This window comes from Elephantulus edwardii, unplaced genomic scaffold, assembly GCF_000299155.1.
Source record: "Elephantulus edwardii isolate Elephantulus edwardi_28Jun2011 unplaced genomic scaffold, EleEdw1.0 scaffold00055, whole genome shotgun sequence".
NCBI lineage: Eukaryota > Metazoa > Chordata > Mammalia > Macroscelidea > Macroscelididae > Elephantulus > Elephantulus edwardii.
In genome coordinates, this window is record NW_006399805.1 from 5,656,669 (window position 1) to 5,673,833 (window position 17,165).

The following is a 17,165-nucleotide window of genomic DNA, read 5'->3' on the forward strand; positions in this document are numbered from 1 at the left end:
TCAAATCCACCAGTAGCTCAGTGGGGGGAAGATGGATAATCTCTCCCATGAGGTTTACAGCCTCTGAGGACCCCCAGGCTCTCATGGAATGGTGGTTAGCGTTAATGTTATCACCGAGACTGTTACTGTTATCGGTCAAGGAGAAGGTATCCATGTGGCAGGAAGGAAATCATGGCCTCTAGTACCTGGCTCAGACCTAGGACACTTGGCACTCTAGCCTCCTAAGTACACAGCGTCCTCCACACCATCTGCTGATGGTCTGACAGCCCACTTCTGCTTGAGAACATCTGGTCAGGGCTCAGACAGCTGGGAGGCTGCAGAAACTACACAGAGAAGGTGCCCCTCCGTGCAAGCTCTCAGGAGACAGCCCACCGAGTCACCTGGCCTCATTGCAGTCCTGTAGCACAGGCGAGAACCGCCCCACAGGGTGTCCACGCTAAGGTCTTCCGAATCTTTCCAGAAGCGACGGCCATATCCTTCTCGCATGGAGTGACTGGTGGGTTTGAAAGTCTGCCTTTTGCTTAGCTTAACCACTGCACTACCCGGCCTCGTTCTAGTCACACAAGGCAGTGTAGTGGTAGATGGGCAACAATTTAAGTCTCTCGTGTACGATCTGGCAAAAGCAGCACCATCGATGTATGTGACTTCTCACCCGCTTTGCCTTCTGAGCCCTCCTAGGAAGTGGGTAGGTGCACATACTCAAGGGAAGGGTGGAAGGTCATCATGACTTGACATGTAACAGTAATGATGATGACATCCTACTGAGTGCTCATCTAAGCATCCTGCGTGTGCTGTCTTATTTCATCTTCCCTGAAGCCCTACTAAGGGCATAGCCCCAGGGGCACAGTGACAAGCACTCAGCTACTAACTAATTAAAAGGTTGGTAGTTCAAACTCATTGTCCGCTCTGTAGAAGAAACGTGTGTCAATCTGCTTCCATCCCAGAAAGGTTAGAACCTTGGGAACCTACAGGGCAGTTCTCCTCCATCATGTAGGGCTGTGAGTCAGAAACAGCTCCACAACAATGGAGTTTTTGGTTTCTGATGATCCTCCAAATCTCTAGGTGATGTAGAATGCACTCAACCTCTAACCAAGAAGTTAGACATTCAGGTCAACCTAGAGGCACCTCGCAAGAAAGGCCTGGCAATCCCATTAGGAACACTGAGCCACTGAAGCCTGCGCACAGCCCTCTCCTACTCACAGGGTTGGCCTGAGTCAGAATCAACTAGCGGCAACTGGCCGGGTTTTGGTTTTATCCCCACTTTACAAAAGATGGTCAGTCTCCTCCCACACGATTTACAGCCTCTGAAAGCCCACTGGTGGGTCAGCTGCGAGTCACTTCCCGCTCGACAGCAATGAGTTTTTTAGTTTTACAGAAGAAGAAATAGAGGCAGCGAGCAGACAAGTGCCATGTGCCAGCTGAGGTGACACCGTTGAAAGGAGGCAACACAAAAATGCAGAACCAGGGAGCAGACGCCTGAGCCCAGAGGCCACCTCTGGAGACCTCCAGGGAGGGAGGCCACCTGACCTGGGATCCACCCAGCGCTCCATCCCCTCCTGTGTTGTCTTTCTTTTGGGCTTGAGGCAACACCGAAGTCCTTTATCTGTCCTTTCTCCCCCAGGAAGAGAAGAGGAGGCTAAAGGAAGAGATTGAAAGGCGGCGAGCAGAGGCTGCTGAGAAACGCCAGAAGATGCCAGAAGACGGCTTATCCGATGACAAGAAACCATTCAAGTGTTTCACTCCCAAAGGTTCATCTCTCAAGGTATTTTCCCCAGAAAGCCTTATGATACGGAAGACTTACTCTGCATCTGCGTGTGATATTGATCATCCAAGGCTTTGTGTCCTTTCTTTATTCCTCTTCGTCTCAGTCGTTTCACAGCTTCTTTCTGCTTGCAGCCAGTGGGCGGGAGGGAGAAGGAAATGGGGAAGCTGGAGCTGTTACTATTAGATGCCTCGGTGTGTATTCAACAGCGCTGGAGAGGCGCGTCTCCAGGTTACACTGGCCCATGCTCTTACCAGGGCCGTGTTGCTTGGAGCAACTGAGAATGGGAACATTTAACATCTAGAAAGAAGGCAAATCTATCCATTTAAAAAAGCAACTCTTTCTTTTTTAATTAATTTTAATGAACATTTACAGAGGCTTTGGATTTCCTTTCATTCATTGTTGCATTTTTCTCCCTTTCCATGCCTCTCCTCCAGTTTACTCTTCTCTTTGAAAAGTGAAAGGAAAATTCTTTCACTGATGTACGGTCTCCATCCTCCCCCTCCCCCAACAAGTACACTTCACCATGAATCTTCATTCTGGACTCTTATAAACAATTCTTCTAGGAATGTTATCCAATCAGGAAGAAGAGGCCATGCATTTGAATATTTATAGCAGTAACTTGAATATGTGTAGAAGAAGGTGAATGTAAATAAAAAACTAGAGTAATTTTAATGTTGGAAAAGGAATGCCCAAGGATATACGAAGGCTTAGAGAAAGAGTATCTAAAGATGGAAAAACATTGAAGGGGTTTCAGTCTTGTTAGAGACGTCAGAGTTGTAGTACAACAGGTGGCAAAGAAGTTTGCTGGGTTTCACTGCCAACCCAAAGGTACATAGTTCGAATCCAGCTGCTACACAGGAAAAGGATGGGCCATCTCCTCCCACTGGAGGGTCATTAACTCAACAGTAGACATCAACAAGCTGCATAAATATTTACAGCCTTGGGAATCCTTCGGGGCAGTTCCACTCTGTCTTAGAGGATCCACATAAATCAGAATCAGTTCACTAGCTATGATTTTTAATTTTGTGCTTTAATATATAATAATAGAGGTTTGCATTCAGGAAAAAGTCTCTTGCTTTCTTACGGCATGTGCTTGGAAGACCCCATTGGGCTGAGGCGTGAGAACTCCAGTCTATACTGATACCAGCATCCCAATAGCTGTTGCTGTTCCAGGCTTGGTGACCTTCATAAATGGCCCCAAGTGCACATCCCAGAATGGGAGGGAAAGGATTTGATGTTTGACCTCAGAGGATCATAAACCAGGACACACTGTTAACTTCTCCTAATTCTTTCTCTTCCTTCTTTGGGAAACCCTGGTTTCTCATCATTAAAGGTTGGCAGTGAATGACATGGGGAGAATACATTTTAAAGAAGTTCATGTTAATATTTTTATTACTGTTTTCCACACCATACACAAAGATCTTTCTACTAGCTGATGTTAATGTTAATGACCCTTATAACACCCTGGACATTCTAGCCCAGAGTTGAGTATTACAAACACAGATATGCTCTGTGAGTCCTGAAGATTCGACGCATCTGACTCTGAGTGAATCTGTCTAAGTAGAACACAGTGAAGGAAGAGGTGGGTGGTTGATAGTCGCCAATGAGTCCATTCAGATTCAGGGTCCCTGTGAGATTTGTAGGGTGGCACTGCTCCTCAGAATTTTCAAGTTGTGAACTTTTGGAAGCAGACCACCAAGCCTGTCCTCTGAGGCACCTCCTTGATGGGTTTGAACCACCAGTTTTTTCTGTCAGCAGATAAGCACCTTCTCCCATGCAATTTATAGACTCCTGAAACCCACTGGAGGGTCAGCTGGGAGTCAGTTCCAACCTAATGGCGATGAGTTTGAGTTTTTAGTTAAGTGCTGATTTAATAGTTAAGTGCTCTTTGCCATTTTCTAATACTGTTGTTGTTTGATGCCCTGGGCCGCCCCACTCATCACTCACTCATTCTCATAGACACTGAGTTGGAACCAAGTCCTTGCTGACCCTCCAGGGGATTTGCTGGGGCGTTAAACCGTACAGGAGGAGGCTGCCTGTCTTTCTCCATCAGAATAGCTGAGGGGTTCAAACCACCTGCCTTTGGGTTGGCCGCACAGCTCCTTACCCTCTCGGCCACCAGAGTTCCCTGTCTGGTTCAGAGACAACAGAACCAAGTCCTGTCCAGTCCGGAGCCATCCTCCCACTCACTGGCGAAGTTGAGTCCATGGCTGGAGTCATTGTAGTAATCCATCCCCGTGACCCCCTACTCCACCAGGCACACTGTCCTTACGCAGGACTGTCCCTCCTGATGTCCACAGTTCATGAGACACCACCTCGCGGTCGGCCCACCCAGAAGCGTTCTGGGGCTGTGCGCAGAGTTTGCTTGTCTTCCTCAGTGTCACTGGAACAACACTGCCACCTCTTGGTCTCCAAAAGAACCAATTTATCTCCTCAGACATTTTAACTTTTCATGTGCAATGAATAGAGTTTATCATTAGTGGCGAGAAGATGCACTGCAATAATGAAGGCATGTCGTTCGAGGCCACCAGCTGCTCTGCGAGAGAAGAATGGGCAGTCTCCTCCTGTGCAATTAACTCTGAAAACCCACCAAAGGATCTGCTTTGGGTCAGTTCTGACTCGATGGTAAACAACAACAACAACCTTTAAAATTAGAGATTTACTTCATAGACTTCACATTCCGTAAACTTAATGCGTTTGAGTTTGTATAAGCCTTTGCTTTTCTATCTGTAACGAGTTCCTGACAAAGAATGGTATGCCCTCACTGACATCCATAAACGTGTTATCAGCTGATGTTGTGGGTACAGCAAGTTTCTCCGAGACCTTAAAAAATATTGACAGGAAAAAAAAATATTGGCAGAGAATTAATTCCAACTAAGAGCAATCTGATGGGACACAGTCCGATTCCTAAAGCTGACATCGTCACAGACGCCGACTGCCACACCTTCTTCCTGGGAAGCAGCTAGTACGTTTGAACCACCGAACTTTCCCCTTTCAGTTTGCAACAGCTTTTCAGAAATAGCAGTTTCTAACCTGTGAGTCCCATGCCGGAAAAAGCCCCTAATATCTCAAGGACAGAGGACAGTGGACACTCAGCCATACCAATGTAAGGGGGCTCGAGACTCGGGAATTCCGTGACTGTCCCAGACAGCAGAACTTTCCAGCACATCTGTGCTTCAGCATGTGCGTCAGATGCAAAGATGTTTTCACCATTTGCTGGTATCAATCATAAGGAGCTTTGATGACGTCATGCACGGGTGTTGGGCTACTAATCAGGAAGGTAGTAATCTAAATCCTCCAGTCACTCAGAAGAAAGAGAGACAGGCTTCTTACAGCCTGCAAGCCAATGGAGATTCTCTGTGAGTTGGAACTGAACAAGGGCAGTGGGCTGGGGTATTAGTGATATAAACAGGTGCCGATGACAGTATTCCTCGTATCATGTCGGGTAGAGCAGAGAGCCAACCAACACTCATGGACTTATTAAAAAGATCTGAATCTGAGTGATATTTAAGTAAAATAATACAGTGTTGGATATAAATTTAGCCAGAGCAAGAAGAGGCTCCTAACTGAAAAAAAAAAACACAACACAATCACCCAAAAACTCATCCAGGATTTCTGAACTGCCCAGGCAGCACTTATCTGACTGGTTTTATCCATGGACCTCTGCAGACCTCTCATTCCCCCCCCTTTACATCTCAACCTCTCTGATGCACAACAGCTTGACAGCTGTCATTGTTCTTTAATCTCAGTACAAACCAAATAGAGAGTTCAAACAGGATGGGGAAACTTTGCTGATAAAATTATATGCTATGTTTATACTCTTGTTGTTGTTGTTGTTAAGTGCCATAGAGTCATAGACGACCTATAGCGACCCTATGAACAAAAGTCTTGAACACAAAACTTTCATCTTTTCTCCAAGTTCATAGAGTTTCATAAGCATTTTTTTTAAAAAATCATTAAAATATAATCATTTTTTTTAAATTTGAAAGGCATTTTGATTGCAGTCACCTGCATTTGAATTTTCCTCCAGATTTTTTCCTTTACACACTTTTCTTCTTCCAATCCTACCTTCATTCCCCAAATTTCACTATCCACCACTCTGTGTATAGTTTTCTTGCAGAACAAAGCCACCAATATCACCCCTTCCTTATATATCCATTAACCTTTCAATTCACAAGGCTTGAGGAAGATCATGACTTGGACTGAGAAGCTCTGTACATGAAAGAAAATATTAACCCACTTAATATTTTTTTTCCCCTTTCAATTCCTTAGATAGAAGAGCGAGCAGAATTTTTGAACAAATCTGTGCAGAAAAGGTAATCGGGTTGGTGGTTGTATTGTGGGTCAAGTACAGAGTATTTGATTTGGAGAGACTCTCATAGTGTTATGTGTGTTCTGCAGTGGCGTCAAATCAACTCATCAAGCTGCAGTCGTCTCCAAGATTGACAGCCGCCTGGAGCAGTACACCAGTGCAATTGAGGTGGGTGCCATCCAAGGTCACAGTCTGTCCACGAGAAATGAACTCTGCCAACACAGAAACCCGTCTGACTGTTGTCAAGCCCACTGGCTACAAGAGTCTTAGAATATCACTGATGCTTTATTACTCTTTTTCAAATCGTTTTACAGTTGTTCTTGTTGCGTGTCATTGGATAGGCTCAGGCTCATCTTAACGCCATGTAAAATACAACAAAACCTTGTCTGATTGCCCCACCCTCACAATCTCTGCTGGACTTAAGTCCACAGTAGCAGTCTCTGCGTGAGAGTCTTCCTCTCCTTCGCTGACCTTCTGAATGATGTCCTTCCCCAAGAAATCCCTTAAAAAGATGCCCAAAGTCTATGAAATGAAGTCTCACCATTCTCCCCCCTGTGGAGAGCACTCTGGTTGAACTTCTTCCAAGATTGTTGTGTTCCTTCTCCAGACAGTTCATGATATGTTCATTGTTCTGCATCGGCGCCACAACTCAAAGGCAGCAATCTGTCTTCTGTCTTTCTTAGTCATTATCAAACGTTTATATCCGTATTGAGCAATTGAAAATACCATGGCTTAGGTCAGGAGTACCTCAGTCTTTAAACTGATATCATTGCTCTTTAGTACTTTGAAGAAGTCTTTTTAGCCCATTATATTTGCCCAACACAATGTGCCATTTGACTCCTTTACTGCTGTGTCCATGAGAGTGGATTGTAGATCCCAGTAAAATGACATCCTCGACAGTTCAATCTTTTCTCCGTTTATCATAATGCGGCCTGCTGGTCAAATTGTGAGGATTTTTTGTTTTCTTGTGTTGTGTGACCCATCCTGAATGAAGCCCATCGCCACTTACCTCCTTATGCTCCCAGTTCTCTTTACTTTTTAGCAAGCAGAGTTGTGTCGTCTACATATCGCAGGTTATTGATGAGTCTTCCTCCAACCTGGTGCCCCGTTCTTCATATAAAATGAAGAGTTAGACAGTAATGAAGACAAATTATAGGCAAGTTTCTCAGTAAATGATAGTTTACCACTTCATTGCAGTAGTTTTCAAGGCATATTTTATAAATGATTATGTTAGACAAGACAAGTTGACTGTAATTTTACCAGAAGAAGCCCATCCGCACCCTTCCCTGATAATAACTCATCCATTGCAGGGAACAAAGTCGGCCAGGCCTGTGAAGCCAGCCGCCTCGGACCTCCCGGTGCCTGCTGAGGGCGTGCGTAACATCAAGAGCATGTGGGAGAAGGGGAATGTCTTCTCCTCCCCTGCTGCATCAGGGACCCCGAACAAGGTCAGTGTGTGGTCAGGGACCCCAACCAAGGTCAGTGTGGAGCTGCTCTCTGTTCCAATTGGGAGGGCGGACTATTTGGAGTTTCTTTTCATTTTCTTTTAGGACTCATATTTTTTGTTTTTGTCGTTGTGTGCCACCAAACTGAACCAACTCTCCAGCAAGTTTACAGAGACAACAAAATGCACGAGAAGAAATTGCCCATCCTTCCCCCGCAGAACAGCTGGTGGATTCGAACTGCCTGCCTTTGGGTTGTCAGTGCAACTCCTAGTTAATAATAATAATAATAATAATAGGAGTGAGAAAAGTGCAGTTCTTTCTTTTGCAAAGACTATAAAATCAACTTCTGCAAGAATGCGTGTAAGGCAGGACCATTCTTTGCTGCGGATCTTTAAATAAAGCACCTAAATTTACTGGTCAAGGTTTGAGGTTGGGGTGGACAGGACGCAGGGAAGGTAAACCAGCTGCATGGTCTTTGAACATCAAGTTTAAAGTTCTTTTACTACAAATCATAAAAACAGTGTGTTCAAACTAGAGTAACATGCTCTGGTGGCCCCGTCCCAGGGAGCAGCGCTAACACAGAAGGAGTTTGAACCCAGTAGGGCCTCCTTAGGAGAAAGCTAGGCAGTCACCTTCTGAGTGATTTACAACCTCAGAAACCCAACCGAGTCAGGCAGAGTCAGTTCCGACTCGATGCCAATGGGCTGGGTTGTTGTCCTTGTTGTTGTGTGCTGTCAAGTTGGAACCATCTCATAGCTGAGCCTCCAGCACGTTTTCGGCCAAGAGGCTGGAGTCATGTGATGACCATATCAAGTCACCCTGGGTGGTATTTTGAAGCGGCTTTGTAGGTTTCTCTCTAGGTCACATTTACTTTTTCTTGACTGTTTTCGGATGCTTGGGTCTTTGCAGGAAACGGCCGGCCTGAAGGTGGGGGTCTCCAGCCGCATCAATGAATGGTTAACCAAAACCCCGGATGGGAACAAGTCTCCTGCCCCCAAACCGTCGGTGAGTAGCCCTGCGTTTCCCGGGACTCCCCAGTTCGCTCAGTTCCCGGGAGCAAGGGGAGCAGCCTGTCGGCTCAGAGACAACAGCTCTCTGTTCTCTGCTGTCACAGCTTCGTGACGAGCGCGCTGATGTTCAGACTTAGAACAGTCCAGAGCAGCCCCTGAAATTATAATAGAATGTCACGGAGAATGGCACTCGGCCAGACTCAGACAGACACCTACTGCACAAAATCACGATTTAACTCCCACTCCGCCAATTCAGAGGCCTAGTTCTTTCGCCAGAATGGTGAAACTCAAGAAGCAAAAGAAAAACACAGAGGGGTAATATATTGAGTTTTAAAGTTCAGGAAAGAAATCAAGCTAACCTCTCCTAGCAGTCACGTAAAACTCTCTGTAAATGCTAAGAATTTAAAGTATCCAAAGTAGTTCATGAGACCAGTAGAAATTGTGAGGCTTGCTAATGAGTGTGTATAAAAATTAAATGTTGACGTACGCCTGATTATGTACTAGAATATCTACTGGCTTTTGTGGGAGGAACTTACAGGATGCCCGGGTAACTTATAACTGGCTTTCCATTCACAGTATGTCTGTTTCAGCAAGCTTGTCTGATTCTTTGTATCTGCACTGCATGTTGCATAGCAATTACAAAGCTAATTTGTCTTTCTTTTTGTTTAAAACAAAACCCACCAGCAAAGTCTCTCTCAGCTGGCTTTTCCTCACTCTTTGGTCTCTGGTTGATTGGAAACCTGCTTCTCCTGCCTTCATTTCTCCTCCTTCTTCCGGAGTGGGTCTTTCTCTAAAATGTAGTCTGGTCAGGTAATTTCATTTCTATTTGCTCTTTTCATGTTAAAATGCCAACTTAGAACTTGAATGGTAATGTTGTCTTAGAACAGACTCTTTGTGCTCTTTAAGTGGCCTCAGATGATTCACAGGCAGGATTGAAAGGGAAACAGAATCCACTTTCTTAGGTAGATAAAGAACATTTATGGATAGACAAATATTTGTCTTACAGGAATCAAACAAATAAAGTGATAATAGCCTCTATGCAGAGCCTACATCAATGTGTTCTCAATTACTGTGTCCAAGATTTGCAAATAGTCTTCCAAACAATTTGGCAGCTTTTAGCTACATTGGCAAATGGGTTGGAATTCAACAACAAACTGATTTGTTGCCTGATGTTCCAAGTTAAATAGGTGAAGCTCTCCAGTAGAATAGTAGGAATTCATGCCTCAGAAAAATCTAGAAACTCAGAAAGATTATGGCAACCTCAAATGTTTTCTGATACTACTCAGTATATCTTCTGTGTTTTACTCATCAAATATGCCTATCAAAACTGGCATCCGTGTATAAATGGAACTATTAGCTTTGCCTTCCTAATGAGAAAAGGATTTGCCAAAATAAGCATTACAATTTCAGTGAAACACATTTATTTTCTACAAACTACCTTTTGCCAAGCACTAATAGAAGCAAATGCTAGAAGGAAAATAAATGGAAACAGAACTGTGGGTCCTTCTCCAAGTCTAATTAATTAGGGGCTTGTTAATAAAGGCTTCACCGCTATATATAACCGGGAGCGATCATACTGCCCAGGAGCTTTTCTGCCCAGGACTTCCACATGTTCTCCTGCATGTCATCAACTGCCAGCAGCTTTTATGTATCCCGTCTGTGATGGATGCTTTCTCTGGGGTGCTGAGCTCTACTTCTGAATCACCCATGAGCCCCGCGGAATCCACAGGATGATTTTAGCTGTGCAAGTGCACAATCGGGAAAGTGGCCTGGCTTGCTTTGCCCAAGGCAGCCACTGAGGCAAAGAATGCAGTGTGGTGGGGGTGAGTTAACCATTAAGTGGGATAATCACAGGGTTACTTGTGTTTACTTATTGTTGGACTGCCACCTCGAAAGTCAGCAGTCTGCATCCACCATCGCTCCGTGGAAAGTCTCCTCCCAGAAAGATTCGCCATCGTGGAAACCAATGGAGGGACTCACTTTGGGCTGGAATTGGCCTGAAGGTAGGGAATTTGGCTGTGGTTTGGTGACTTTCTGATCGATAGTGAACAATTTCACATGGATTTGTTTCCCCCCACACCTTGAAAACATGTGAAAGTGTTCCCTACAAGATTAGTAAGTACACACAAGTACGTCCATCCTCAGCTGACTTACCGCGTACTCTGACCGTCTCAAGGATTGTCCACTTGAAAAGACCTTTGATTCTGTAGCAAGGTGTTGTAGCCGGGGGCGAGATAGGTGCCAGCCACAACCATAAGCAGAATTGTGGATGCGATGAATGCATTTGAGATTGATTGATTGATTGAGTGATTGATTGATTTTTGTCAAAAAGGAGTGGGTGACGACTAGTAAGCTGTGTTTACCCTGCTTGTTGAGTGATCTTCCCCTGGGTAAAGAAACATCAGGGATAAGAGGAGTTGGAAACAGGCCGTTAAAAAGGAGGCACCACCAAGCTACTTGCCACACGAGCTGTTAGAACATAACCCTATGGAGAAAGTTCTGGAAGCCACCGTAGACTCCACGCCTTGAAGCTTTCCTACCTGAGAGAGCCTGAGAAATGTTGTTGCACCAGCTCTCATCACGAAGTGCTTGAGGGCAGCTCGTTGGTGTGTCAGTTCCAAACTTCCAGCTGCCTCTTCAGGCAAAGTGGGCATCCATGGCCAACGATAGCCTTCAAAGACAGTGAGGATAGGCAGCCGGCCTGGGTGCCCCACAGGAAGGGAAGCCAGAAGGGAAGTCTGCAAGAGGAGAAATGCCTCTCAAATGACCACCAGACTATAGACCCACCTCGGGGATGTGGCACGTTCTATCTCAGACCAGTGCAGTAAAATGACACTGTAACACGAGTCACAGGAAAAGTCTTGGTTTCCTAGAGCACAAAAAAGTTATGGTTACACCCAAACCGTGGTCTCATAAGTATGTAACAGAATGACAAAAAGTGTTTGAACCATTGTGAGGATTGCCAAGCACAACACAGAGAGGAAGAGAGCAGCTGCTCTTAAAGAATGGCACCGATGGACTTGCTCAAAGAAGTGTGGTCCCAACCTTTATTTTGTAAAGAACGTGGCATCTGCAAAGTGCAGTCAGAGTGACACAGAACACAGTGTGCCTCTGCTCTAAAATGCAAATGCTTTTCTTCCAAGAGTGTGGAAGGTGAATGGGCTATATCATTTCAAATATGCTTATAATCACTCTTCCTGCTAAGTAAAGCTGTAAGCTTCTGGTGAAGATCAAGGACGTATACGCAATGTCTCCTAGCCCAGGCTCATATTGTGAGGAAAGCCAAGAGCTAGATATATGTAGACATTGGCCTATCGTATATATTTTAAGGAAAAATAAATAAATCAATAAGACTAGTGGTTCTTCCAATTCCATTGGCCCATATCATAAGGCTGGGAAGGTATTAGACAATAAATGAATTCAAACAAATAGCTAGACTGGGAGCTCTCTTGGTACCTGGCCAGGAGGTATAAACACTCTCCTGTCTGCTTTCCTTGCACTAGGACTTGAGGCCAGGCGATGTATCCGGTAAGAGGAACCTCTGGGAGAAGCAGTCTGTGGACAAGGTCACCTCTCCCACCAAGGTGAGCCACGGAGAGGGCTAGAGTGTCATTTCATGCTCCTGGTATCAAATGAAAAATATCACTGGTGCACACCCAGATATGACCTGTGTAGCCATCAGAGCCTAGAAGACTTGTGGGCAGGACAGTAAAGGCTAAGTTCAGGGAGCTGTTCAGCATTGCTGATCCCTTAGCCAACAGACACAGGTAACCTCCAGTCCATAAATGGACCCATGGAAGAGCCTGGAAGCATCATGAGGGAGTGTGGGAGGAAGGAATTCTGTGAGACAATCATGTCCACATGAGATGGTGTCACATGCATCAGAGGTGTCTACTTGGACAGTTGAGTCTATATGGACAGTAGTGTCCATGTCTATCACATCTGTCTTCTCAAGATAGTCCTATTTACAAGGGCCAGTGGTAGACATGGGACAGAGGTGCCCACATGACACAGCCATGTCTACGTGTTTTTAAAGGGTCAAAGCTGGGAGCTACACTCTGTCTCCAGAAGTAGTTCCAAAGCTGCTTCCTGAAACTTCTAGATTCCATTACCAACAGCTTAGGACGTAAGGACGCTGTGATAAAAGATTAAGTAAATATTCAGTCATTTGGAACTTGCTAACCTGGAAGATTAATGACTAGCAAGGCGTGGATTTGTCTCTTATATTTAACTTCTGCCCAAAAAGTGTAGCCACCCTCCAGAAAGGAGGTGTACGTAAGTGAGGCCTGGACTCCAGAAGGGACCCACTACTGTAGCTCCAACTACACTCTCACCCAGATCAGGCAGTGTGTGGTCCCCTCCTACGGTGGAGCTGGGTCCCGTCTAATCCCTTCCAGTGCATAGCGACGCCATGGGCAGCAGAATGAAGCACTACCCATCCTGCGCCGTCCGCACGATTGATGCTGTGGTTTAACCTGTTGTTAGAGCTACTGGGTCGTCTCATTGAGGGTCTTCATTTTTTTTTTACTGGTTTTCTATTAACCAAGCATGATGTCCTTCTCTAGGGACTAGCGCTTCCCAATAATGTGGCCCAAGTAAGTGAGATGAAGTCTACCCACCCTCATGTCTAAGGAGAATTCTCATGGTTGTTCTTCCAAATCAGATGTATTTGTTCTTTTAGAAGCCCATGGGATGGTCTAACACCCACCTTTTTTTTTAAAACCAAGCATACTCATGTTCACTGCACCTCCCAGAGATTCCATGATATTTTAATATTTGTTAATATCTGGGCAAAAATACTTAACAGTTGAGAGAGGAAAAAAAGGAACAAAAGGGTAAGACCAGGGGCAGAGACAAGTCAGGACTAGGACTTTGAATAAAGTTGGGAGGAAAGAGAGACTGCTACTTAGCAATGGGAGAGTGGGGAGGGAAAAAAGGGGGGAAGAGTCATATCCCCATCTCCCAGCATGCCTTGGGTTGACTCTGGCTAAGCCAGCCCAGCATTTGTGCCTGTTCTAGAAGACACCTGTTGACTTCTAATGTAGGTGATGTCACTGTTTGGACACACCAGAGATCCCTGGCCCTTACAGCAGAGTTTAAAAGCCCCCACACATACAGCTCGACTCTGGATGCCACTGGCAGGGCTGAAGGTTAAGATAGGAAAGGAGCAAGTGCAACAATGAATGAATGGAAACCCATAATCTCTGTAAATGTTTATGAAAATTAATAAAATATAGAAAAAAATAAAAAAAAAGATAGGAAAGGAGCAAAAAGGAGGTAAAAAGGAAGGATGGGTGAAAAGTATCCAAAGAAAGGAGAGTATAAGAGAAGAGGAACACAGTTGGAACAGAATCCCAACAATAACCCTCCCTACATAAACAAGGGCCTCTGGTAACCCAGAGGGTATAGAGAGGTGCACTGCAAGCCCAGAGGTGGCGCCCTCTCTGGGAGTTCGAATCCACCAGCTCCTCCATAGGAGAAAGATGGATAGTCACTTCCAGTGTCACATACAACCTCCAAAACCCATCAGAAGGTCGCCTGGGAGTTGGTTCTGACTCCACAGCAATGATTTTGACCTTGACTTACATAAATATCTATTCCTGCTATTTTCTAATGCTTTTTTCTTCTCTTCTATTAACAAAACTTTTGAGGAAATTCTGGAGCCTACTGATTCAAACAAAGTTCTCTTCTCTGTACAGGTTTGAGGCCGTTCCAGATGGAACCCGAATTGGCACTCAAGATGCTGGGCCAGTGTGGCTGAGGGGGGCTAATCGACTCTGTTTTGTATTTATGTTGATTTACTCAGTTGGGTTCATTCTCTTTTGTCAGCTCTTTCCATTATCCCAGTAAGCCCATGTATATTATCACTATATTTAATAATCACAGTCTAGAGATGTTCGTGGTAAAAATACTGCCTTTGCACAGGAGCCTGTTTCTAAAGAAAACCATGCTGTGAAATCGAGACTTTTCTACTGATCATCCGAACGCTGTGTCCCAAGAGTGACACCAACCAGCTTGGAAGTCAGCAGACGAAGATGCAAGCTGCAGATTGCCAGAGGGGTGTGCGCAGGAGTCACGGGGGGCAGAGGAGCCGTACGTTGTTTTTCAACACGGAAGTCATGTTGTTTCTGCACTTTAGAAGAAAGCATGGAAGAAATTCTCTTAGTAGGCAATTGTAACACTTTCTGAAAGTAACTCATTTCAGACTTGAGATACTGCAATAATGATTGCCTTTAAAAAAATATGTTCTGTTAAGGTATTACTTTTTCATGCCGATTGGTATCTGAATTGGATCATTCTGTTAGCTGACAGTGGTACTGATTCCTATAGGTTGGTCGCTTTGTGGATTTCTTTGGTAGTAATAGTATGCTGAACCACATTTTAGATTACCTGATTATGTATGTATGTGCATAAATATATACAAACACACTAAAGGTAGGATGCTTTTTATGTGCTAGACTTATATTTAGTAGTATGTCCTTATAACTAGCCAATCTCACAGCTTTTTAAAAATTAAAAATCACAACGTTAGAGTAATATTTCATCTTTGCCAATAGAAATATGGCAGACTAACTATCAATAATATTTCCTGTGCCTGGTGACCTCTAAGGAAAACATATTGAAAAGCAAGACATTAGCAGTATCAAGGCAAGTTGACATTTTCTGTAAAACATAGTATTTTGTTTCTAAATTAAGACAATCTTGAAGGCCCACGGGAATCCCATTACATCTACTAGCCAAGTCAAACTCAAAGTCTTCTAGTTCATAACAAGAACAGTCCCCGTGGGCTGGAATTGCATGGGATCTAAGGTCTCTTCCTTCTCAACAATGTAAGGACAAGGATTTGAGTCAGAAGAATACACACACAGGTTTGTGGGGGTCTTGTCACACCAAACATGTCAGCATCGCCATCACTAGCGTCCTTGGAAGGGTTTTTTTTCAGTCCAACTCTCCTGCCTTTACCGGTCATTTGGCGTATGTGGACCAAGTGCCAAAATTTCAAAAGAACATGTAACTTTGACTAGTTTTGCTCTAAAGAGTCTTCATTGACTGGTCAATCTCACACAAACCACTCAGATACTAGATGCTTGTTCTAGCTTGCAAGTGGTCATTCTTCACCTGGATGAGAAATGGACTCCAGCGTGTTGGCAGAATGTCCTAGTTAGTATACACATACCTACATGGGTGGTTATAGAAGCTCACGTCTTGGCCAAGTTCCCCCAAATCGTCTTAGTCTCTCCCGCACCTCTGAGGGAACCCTGATGAGTCATCTTTAACTCACAGGACCCCCCTGGAGGACCTGGCCAGCGCACGGTTGACTTGAGTGACCACTGTCTTCCAAAATGTATTTTCCTCATAAGTCAGATCCTTTGGTCAAGGGACAGAAGCCACTAAGATTATACAGTCACTCCCACTGCAGAGAAAGTAGACAAGAGTCTAAGATAAGATAAGTGAGGATTCTGCTTGAGGACCAGCTCAGCACTAAGCTCTCTCATTAGGATGAAATGGATCTAAGACTGAGTCGAGGCTTCCAGGAGGCGACCGAGCTCTGCTGTCCTTTTGAATAGGGTTCCTCCTACGCACCATTATCTATTTTTCTAGAAACTGAAGTTGAGAAGAGACTGTGTTGATCTTGACTTTTCATTCCAATACGTGGATGGAGTACATTTTAGAATAGACAGTTACTCAGTTTGGATTTCATCTTTTGGAAAAGAACTTCCTGGCGTCCTTGTTTCCATTACGATTCTCTTTGTTCTCTTTAAGAGGTAAAACTGCAGACCGACTAGCATGTTCTGTGAATCTGCCATTCGTAAAAGTTTTATAGACACAAAAGATTTTTCACTGACAACTTTTCGCCGCAATGCAAATATATTGTGAGAATGCATCCACAATAAAAGGAATTCCTCCACGTCCCTGCCTCGCTCATTTGCAGGTTTTATCCTCGCCTCACTCATTTTCAGGTCTGGTGTTGACATTGGCAGGTGGGTCCCATGTTAATAAAGATGGTGACTTGGGAGCACCAGGCTTTCAGACTGGACTTTGTTTTCACTCTAAAGAAAGGCATCTTTCATACTTGGGAAATAGTTCTTATTACATGTAATTTGTCGAACAAATTTGTCACTGACAATGACTCTGGTTCAGACAGCTGATCCCACAAAAATACAAGGCAGGCTGGAAAGAAATGTTTTTTTAAAAAAATCTAATACCCCTTCATCCACTCTGCCATTCCCGATGTTTTTTGCACCATCCCTCTCACACCTGGAATAGACAGCACTGTTCCCCACATGTGTTGTCCATAGGGTGCCCTGCTCACCAAAGGCCTTGCGTCTTGGTGGCTAAAATCCACCAGCTGTTCTTTTCTAGAAAGATGGGTAATCTCCTCTCCTGAAATTCACAGCCTCAGAAAACCAACCGAGGAACAGCAATGAGTCACTTCAGACCCGTCAATAATGAGTGTGAGCGTTCATTTCAGAACACATACCACTCTCTCAAGACACTGATGATTACTGCATTTTCATCAAATAGAATATAAATAAAAATATTTCCCAACACAAACAGCGCTTGTTAAATGAGATGGTTAGCTTACTGCAACTATTCTCAAGTCTGCTGGGTGTAGTAAAAAGGCATATACC

General features: G+C 44.4%; 1 protein-coding gene across 1 annotated transcript in view; it reads left to right on the top strand.

Moving 5' to 3' along the window:
• The window catches only part of CALD1 (caldesmon 1), a 96,561-nt gene extending 82,268 nt beyond the window's left edge, over positions 1-14,293 (top strand). Inside the window, exons 7-14 of the mRNA XM_006887203.1 lie at positions 1,622-1,762; positions 6,038-6,081; positions 6,167-6,245; positions 7,388-7,525; positions 8,432-8,527; positions 12,036-12,116; positions 12,287-12,299; positions 14,232-14,293. Coding sequence (XP_006887265.1) covers positions 1,622-1,762; positions 6,038-6,081; positions 6,167-6,245; positions 7,388-7,525; positions 8,432-8,527; positions 12,036-12,116; positions 12,287-12,299; positions 14,232-14,293 — 654 coding nt within the window. The remainder of the gene's footprint in view (positions 1-1,621; positions 1,763-6,037; positions 6,082-6,166; positions 6,246-7,387; positions 7,526-8,431; positions 8,528-12,035; positions 12,117-12,286; positions 12,300-14,231) is intronic.
• Positions 14,294-17,165: the final 2,872 nt, after the last annotated feature.